General features: G+C 39.7%; 2 protein-coding genes across 2 annotated transcripts in view; both read left to right on the top strand.

Moving 5' to 3' along the window:
• Positions 1-3,681, top strand: part of DMGDH (dimethylglycine dehydrogenase) — a 48,563-nt gene extending 44,882 nt beyond the window's left edge. Inside the window, exons 15-16 of the mRNA XM_009327320.1 lie at positions 2,401-2,535; positions 3,165-3,681. Coding sequence (XP_009325595.1) covers positions 2,401-2,535; positions 3,165-3,380 — 351 coding nt within the window. The 3' untranslated portion in view covers positions 3,381-3,681. The remainder of the gene's footprint in view (positions 1-2,400; positions 2,536-3,164) is intronic.
• A 4,342-nt stretch (positions 3,682-8,023) lies between these two features.
• The window catches only part of ARSB (arylsulfatase B), a 75,118-nt gene continuing 74,461 nt past the window's right edge, over positions 8,024-8,680 (top strand). Inside the window, exon 1 of the mRNA XM_009327319.1 lies at positions 8,024-8,172. Within this exon, the coding sequence (XP_009325594.1) occupies positions 8,024-8,172 (149 nt within the window). The remainder of the gene's footprint in view (positions 8,173-8,680) is intronic.

Raw genomic sequence — 8,680 nt, 5'->3', positions numbered from 1 at the left:
GTCCAGAGGAGGGCCACAAAAATGGTCAGGGGGCTGGAACACCTCTCCTCTGAAGAAAGGCTGAGAGAGTTGGGGTTGTTCAGCCTAGAGAAGAGAAGGCTTCGGGGAGACCTTATTGTGGCATTTCAATACTTAACGGGGGCTTATAAGAAAGATGGGGACAGACTTTTTAGCAGGGCCTGTTGTGACAGGACAAGGGGGAATGGTTTTAAACTAAAAGAGGGTAGATTCAAACTAGATATAAAGAATTTTTTTTATGCTGAGGGTGGTGAAACCCTGGAAAAGGTTGCCCAGAGAGGTGGTGGATGCCCCATCCCTGAAAACTTTCAAGGTCAGGTTGGATGGGGCTCTGAGCAACCTGATCTAGTTGAAGATGTCCCTGCTCATTGCAGGGGGGTTGGACTAGGTGACCTTTAAAGGTCTCTTCCAAACCAAGCCATTCTATCATTCTGTGTTTTGCATTTCTAGTTGTAGGTGTTTCCTTTCATAAATGTTCCTGTGTAGTAGAAATGTAATTCTGTGAAAAGTGAGAGGGAACTACGAGAAGCTGGTTATTGTCTGGTCTGAGATCTTTGCTTTATCTTTTCCAGCAGCATCTTGAAAGTTATATTCCAAAATGAATCCTCACAGTCCCTTCTTCTTCTGATCTGGGCTGTATTTCATGCTGTCTTTTCCCAAAGGGGGCCATCTGTGATCTTTATGTGCAGTATCTGCCTTATCCTCAGTTGGTCCACCTTGATTTTCAGACTTAACTGGTCCGTAACTGGTTCATAAGCTGTTTTCCACAACTGCTTACAGAGTCTAATCTTCCAAAGTTCAAAAACTCCTCATTTGTTTAGTAATGTCTTTTGACCCTACACATAGACATATGTGAACCTGAACAAGAACTACAGAGATAAGAACTCATGAACTAACTGCATAATAATCTATTCCAAGTACAAGTATAATATGTGTTGCTTGTAATTCTGACAGTGCAATAATTCCCTACAGAAGTTAAAGAACATTACCAGAAAATAGTATTTTTGATGTCTTCAGCAATATTTCCCTTGTTTTCTCTTAGACACTCATCAAATTAATATAATTCCTGCTTCAGACCTACTAGAGCTGTCATGGTGTCCTATGATCAAGTGTCTTAAAATAACTTGCACTGCTACTCATCTTCTCAACAAAGGCTGGAAAGCTAGAGGACCTTGTAACTGCTATTATGTTTCTTGCCCATGGGGGCAGGCTGGTGTGGATCTGGCAAATTAGTTGAATACAAATCTTCTGTTCTGCTTGATCTATTCCTTTAAAAAAGAAATGAATAGGCAGAATTTGTAAGCCACTGTTCCTAATATTTACTGCACAGTTATTAGCAATAATGATATCCAGCCTGATTACTGTTTTATCCTCTCTCCAAACTGTCAGCATCTTTGAAAGAGGCTTTCTCTTGGTTCTTGAGGCATTCTGTCCAGGACCACAAAGTTTAAAACAACCCTTCTTTCTATGGCTTCTTTTTTTAATTTATTCTCTACCCAGCCAACTGAATAAGGAAGTTGTGTGAGTTACATTTAAGACTTAGGAGATAACAGTGTGAGACAAGTCAGGTTCACAGCCACTGGTAGGGAAAATATCTATGAACGTGGCTGTGGAATCAGGCTAGCTCAGTGGAATCAGCTCAGCTGTATCACATATGATAAATACTGTCTTATACACCCTTTAGGAATCAGAGGCTTACTGATGGCTCCCCTCATACTTGTCACACATTTATGCAGGCTGCTTCTAGAAATATGAGAATCTCCGTGTACCTTTTTAGGCAAGCTGAAAAAGGGAACTCCAAATGATAGTGTTATTCTTTAACTAACATGCTGCATCATCCCATAAAATGGTAGATACGGGAAGAAAACATACATGCCGTAAAACAAGAATATGGAGCAAACAGCCAGCTCTGCAGCCTGGCAGAGACACCGAAGTGGAATAGTAACAAGTTACTATCATGGTTGCTGATGGCATCAAAAAGGATGTGTGTCCATATAGGGAGGTCAGGGCTTTAGGATTTGGGTGTTGGTATTCCACGTTCTTTACAGAAACTGAAATGAAACAGTGTCTTCTGGGTCACAACCTTAACTGGGCTTGTACCACACTTGTCACTACCTATGTATTTCTTCTACACTTGGAATTACAGATATTAAGGGGCTGAGATCTAGAAAAACTAACATAGTAAAGTTACCAAGATAAAACCTTCTATCTTGGTGGTTTTATTTTGGTACGTATCTGTCAAAGATTTGATTTAATCTGTATTTCATACAGAATGCTTAAGTGATAAGAAAACAAATGAAGACAAATTTAAACGCTTGTATCTCTAAACTTTTTGCAGAACCCAAATAACTATATATCATCATTATCTTCTATTTTTTTCAGCCAGCAGACTTTACAGGAAAGCAAGCACTGAAGCAGATTAAAGAAAAGGGACTCAAACGGCGACTGGTATATCTCACCCTGGAAACAGATAACGTTGATCCAGAGGGAAATGAAAGTGTGTGGCATAATGGCAAGGTAAGGACTATAGATCATGTTACAAGAAAGTAATGTTAATTTTCCGTGAACAGAATATTACTTCGTGCTTCAAGTGTGAATGCATTATTTTTGTTTTACTGGCACAGAACAATTTGAAGCTATGATAACCATTTTCTAATCTTCAATCAGGAAGCAAAGACTAACTAAGTATCTACAAAGAAAATGTGAAATACCATCAGGTCACAGAAACTAGAGTTGGAACAGACTAAAGTATTAACTCATCCATTCTCCTCTCCTGCAAGTTCACCATTGTCCTAAGAACACTTCTGCTATTCACTTAAAAGAAACAAAACAACAACAAAGTTTAGGCCTCCACACTTCAGCACAGATTACATGTTGAAACGCTTACTGGCAGTTAAATTATTGTATGTAACAAACATATGCATGTGTATAGTGTTTGTTCCGGTGAAAACTTAATTGAACACAGTAGGACAGTAGAGAATATTATGAACTGCATGACATACATACTTAAAACTTGCTCGATGTCTGAAGTGTATATACCAAAACTAGTATATGAGATGTATAGTTGTTTGGTTTGTTTGGGTTTTTTTTTAAGACAACCTCACTGCATCTTGAAAATACAGATAAATGTTTGTGGTTTTTTTCAGGTTATTGGCAACACCACATCTGGAAGTTTCAGTTACAGTGCTCAGCAGAGTCTGGCTTTTGCATATGTTCCCACAGAACTAAGCAAAGTTGGACAGAAATTGGAAGTCGAACTTTTAGGAAAAAATTACCCAGCAACCATTATAGAAGAGCCACTGGTGCTGACTGAACCAACGAGAATGCGCCTTCAGAGAAAGGGTGAAAGTCCCAAAATATAAACACAGATAAGGATACAGCAAATTGTGCAGCAGGAAATAGTGCCATTAATATGCATGAAATTAAGAGAAACAAACTACTCAGATTTGCTAATTACTAAACACAAGATCCTCGTTGCCATACATCAGTGAGAAATTTGATGGTGTTACCCTCTTGCTTCCTCGTATGGGCTATTCACGTTAGAGATCTGAGCACAGTTCATGAACCAGTATGTGTTCCCCCGTCTCAGTAGCACTTGTGAGCTTAAAATTGCAGGGAATGAGTAGATCCTTGATTCAGCTTGCTCCTACATTGGCTGGCAGATCTGAATTAATGCAGAGGAGAAAGTTGTTCTTGGTATTGGCCAATAGCAAATTCTTCCTCCTCCTTGACACTCACAGTTCCTCCTGTGCCTGTCCTCAGGGTAAAGTAGCTTATCCTGGCTCCCCACAACATGACATTGCAAACTTATAAGTAAAATAAATCAGTAGTTCTGCACAGAAATGCTTCCTAAGGAATTGAAATACATCCCAGCAATCATTAAAAATAATAAAGGCAATATTAAAGGCAAACTGAACTGTTAACATTTTTTCCCAATGTGTCACCCTGGCAGAAATTCTCACAGAAGATCAAAATCTAGTTCTTCTTAATGAAACTGTTACAGGAAGCCCATTCATCATTATTTTATATGAATCATTTGGTAGATTACATATGATATTCTACAACACACAGGATGTTATTGCTCAATTTTGAACAGAACTTAAAGTACTGCATCATGGATTTATTGTTCTAAATCTGAAGAGCTAGACTGACACCAGAGAAATTCTGTTCTTCCTTTTCCTGTTAATTATAGATTGAACAGCAGTAAGAGCCTTATGTTGTTACACAGAAATATTCACAATGAAAAAAATATAATTAAATCCACAGCAGAGGAGTGTTATTCAGTGTTAAATATTCAGTAACCTAGAGAAGCAGGACTGGGATAATGTAAATGATGGGAATACACTAAATTATTAAAACGCTTTCCTGAATTCCATAATATGCTCAACAATTCTTTTGACTAAGAATAATGTCACAATTTCCAATTTACAAACAGTAACACTGCCCTTTAGGCTATAGATAAACCTTTTCGAAGTAAATATGAATAATGTCCAAAATGTACTTTCTCCAGAGGAGTTGGTGCCTCTAAATCTTCAGCAAAGAAGCAAACGTATAAATAGAATATATGAGGAGAAACACAATTTGAATAATGAACACTTACTCTTGCTAAAGAAAGCTGACATTGCATTGTGCTGTTCTGAATATCTTTTACAGAGCAGCTCAAAGTAAAATACACAAGCTTTGGTAGGTTTGCATGTAGTACTATCTTGAGTGAAAAATCCATTCAGAAGTTATTCTCTCTTATACTTTCATGAGTGATTTAGTTCTACTTTGCTGCACCAATCAGAGATGTTACTTTTTCTAAAGGTGACATTATTTGTAATGAGGCAGTTAGCCACTATGTTTCCTTGAGAATTTAAGAAATCGGAAATACAACACAAGGCAATATTCTTTTATTTAGGAACATAGTTTTGTATTTCAGTATTTCCCAAGAACATGCAAATTCATTAGACACCACGTCCTGGAGTGTACAGTAACAGTTATCCTGAGACAGGCTCTCACATATACTTTCCTAATAAGCTTCTCTATGCCAAAACTGTTTCAGTGATACCTTCCACAACCCAATCTGGAAGTTAGAATCAGGTTTGTAATTCCTTTTCCAGCTTGGAAGAAAGAAGTGCTATTCATTAACATGTCAACCAGATTGGTCTGACTGTGCAGAAGGGGCAGGCTTTCTGCAGCCTGAGCAAAAGGTAATGAATCACAGATGTAAATCCTACAGTCAGGTAAGCTCAGAAACTGTACCCTCCACGGGCTGGTACCGCATTTCCAGCTGTAACCTCCCAGCCACTAGTTTCTCCTTATGGATGATGCAGACAGCTGCCTCTCTCATTTTACAGTGTAGTATTCTAGAGGCCCAAACACTGATTTCCTTGTCGGCTTCTCATTGACAGCTGTTGTCACCCAAGTCTCACGAAGATCGAGCCTTGGCCAGTTAATTTTCATTTAGTTTCAAGATTTAGGGAAGCGGACAAAATCCGCAGCATGCTGCTTCTGGGACAAGACAATTGAAAGTAAAGTGTCTTTTCCTGCAGCCAACTTGTAAGACCAGAACAACTCCCTGTTCATCACTGACCATAAATAAGACAAATGGAGTATCTGAGAGCTTGTTGCACTCCGTTACCTTTTAAGAATGGCTGTGCTTTCTGTTTAACAATGCATTCAGGAGCAGAGAGACCTGAAGTAGTTTTAAGCAAGCATGGCTGACTATTAGAAGAACTGTAGCTATGATGGCTGTATGTCTGACAGGGCTTCCTAGTTGACATAGCTTCTTTTTTACTGCTCTGATACCCAAGTCAGCTTACTGAGTATTTATTAGGATAGCTCAACATTGCAGCACTTTGCACAGCATGGATAAACTAAACCGTAAGGGGATGAAGCTTTGCAAATCATGCCCACAGACAGGTTCACACATTTCAGTCAGTCTTTCATAGTTATAAAATGAAAACAATAAACCTGAAGGAATGAGGGGGCTGGGAATTGTTCAGCAGCTTTTGTGGTTTCCTGTCACTGCTTCTTTTCATTTTATGTTGTGATATGGTGTTGCATAAACTTGTGGTGTCAGGATACAGCAAGAGGAAGTGAATAGGAGCAAGAATGTTTTAAGTTTTACATCAAAGTTTTAAGAGGGCTTCTAACCAATCAAACAGAAATACCAGGGTAGAAAGACTGGCAGGGACATCTTTTGAGTCTTCCACAACCCCATTAGCTAACAGAGGAGACACCTCTGTAATGAGGTGAAAAAATGACAGTTGGTCATCTAGGAAATTTTCTGAAATACTCAAATTTCTGTGTGTGGAGAGATCAGGACATGTCAAAAGGCAGTTTTCTCAGATGCATTTTTTGTCATTTTCCTTTGTTCTTTTTCCATCTCCAGAGATGTTACTACTACCATTTGAATTTTTGTTCCAAGTTCCCACGTGCTATGGCAAGATGTGCCATGTTCATACTTTGTGTGGAATGATAAATCGACATGGATACCATAATCTTGTGTGTTGCTCTAATGACTTCATTAATCATTGACATCAAAACAGCATCCAAATTATTCAACCCCAGATTCAGAAAAGGTACACTGAAACATAGGGGACTGAACACAGACCATTTCCAGGATTTATTATTTTGATTCAGGAGAATACTCTCTGATATAAACAGCATTTTCTGATTGGGATTCCAAATCCCTCAAGTAGTAATAAAAAAACCCCGAAACACTAAGAAAATGTGACAGGCAGCAACATCCAGACTGTGACTGTGCAGTATCTGCTGTGTATGATTTAGATGGTACAACTTAATGTTTTAACTCTGGCAGCTCAGGCAACCAGGTTATCCAATTCTGGTGGAGCAGGATAACCAGCAAATAACTCTTGACGCTCCTCTACAAGGGAGTATGAGTTCAGCTGCACTTGAACACTATGATACCTTTGGAAACATGTCAGGTGAGTAGTCATTATGAATTTTACTCCAAAATTTGTATCCAACATTTCAGGTTTCACCAGCACTGTGTAGATTTTCAAAGTAATTATTTTGAATTAACAAGAATGGTTTCCATGGGAATGGAAACATTTGAATGGAACTTTACCTATAATAAGGGCATGGAAGAAGTTAGTAAAATATACAATTCAGTGAGACAACTGTGACTGGTGATGGGATCTGAACTAAAACCAAGATAAATCGGAACTTTCCAGCCTTTTGAACAGTATTAAATCACATCTCAACAAAGAAAATGTAACTCATAGTCACATACCAGCTTGTCAGAAATTTACTTCAGGGAAAACTGACTTCAGGACGGTGTTGTTGCTTGTTGTTCCTATACCAGCTGTGGACACACACATTCTTATTGTAGAAAAAAATGTGGCATCACTCATCATTGCTGCTGTTTTCAAACCAGCAGGGAGTTCTTTGGGATTTATAAAAAAATACCTGGCAAATTCATAGACTTACCCACTAGACTTCATTCATAGGAGCAGGAAGCTTCTTTCTATAGAGACTTGTCAATCAAAAAGAAAGTGGACAGGAGCCTGGCACACTCAATATTTGCCTTTCTTACTGAGAAGCATGATTTTTAATGTGGTTTGTTCTTTCACCTGCTACCAAATGGCTATATAAATTTGGAAATGTACCATTCCAGCTAAATGTGAAACACATGGTTATTTGATCTTCAACTGGACACTGAAATGTATATGTATTCCATGGATGAACAAAATCCATCAGAGTTGACAGCTATTTCTGTCCTTTCACAGTCTTACGTATTTCATCAAGGTCATAACTAAGGTAGTGGTCGTTTACAATATTGCTTTAGAAGATTACACGGTTTGAAGAAACAGCCCTGTTGACATAGCTGTTATTTCTGCTTCTGGGTTGCTTCACTTCCTTCCTACTCAGTAACAGTCACAAGCACCATCTTAACAGCCAGACCTAGATCAAGACTCGCCATCCACATGGACAAAACGAAGAGAAAAAAGCCCCGGGGCGCTCGTGATTTTTGCAGAAGGAGCAGGCAGGGGCGGGGATGAGAGCAGCAGCTGATGATGGCAGGAGAGAGGCCATGCACTTTCCTCCTACAGGAATGATTGCCACCTCAAACAGCTTGGCTGCTTCTACAGTGGCGGTGGCAATTTGTCTTTTCCCAGGCTGTAGCACAGGTTGGCAAGCAGCAAGGCCGTGGTGGTTCTGCAGCTGCCCCATTTTGGTTATGCATAGAATAAGCTCTGTTGGCAGTATTAAATCTGGATGAGCTGCCATGGTATCGCATATGAAGACAGAAGTACCAGCCCAGTTACTTGTAGGAGAACACACTGTATCCATCCTCTACTCAAACTGTTGCATTGACCTCCTTGGAAACACAGCTGACTTGAAACACAAGCCTGCAAATAGTTCCCTGGTTCCTCCAGGCAAGGCTCCATGGCTTAAAATGGATGTTTCATGTAGGAACTGAAGGAAGATGACCTCCAGCATCACTGAGCTGGATACCCTGCTAACATCGGCAACAGCTTTACAATCTCTTTTTTTGACTCATTTCATGAACTAATCGGCCTACAGCTGCACCGCTTTCACCCACAACCGGTACTCCGGGGCCTCGCTACTCTTACCGCTACACAAGCCCGGACCGAGCTACAGCACAGCGGAGCGGGAGGGGGCGGCCCCTGCCCCAGCCCAAGCCGGGCCG

The sequence above is a fragment of the Pygoscelis adeliae genome, unplaced genomic scaffold, assembly GCF_000699105.1.
Source record: "Pygoscelis adeliae isolate BGI_AS28 unplaced genomic scaffold, ASM69910v1 Scaffold26, whole genome shotgun sequence".
NCBI lineage: Eukaryota > Metazoa > Chordata > Aves > Sphenisciformes > Spheniscidae > Pygoscelis > Pygoscelis adeliae.
The sequence above is the reverse complement of the archived record's forward strand: the minus strand, read 5'-3'. Positions and strand labels throughout refer to the sequence as shown.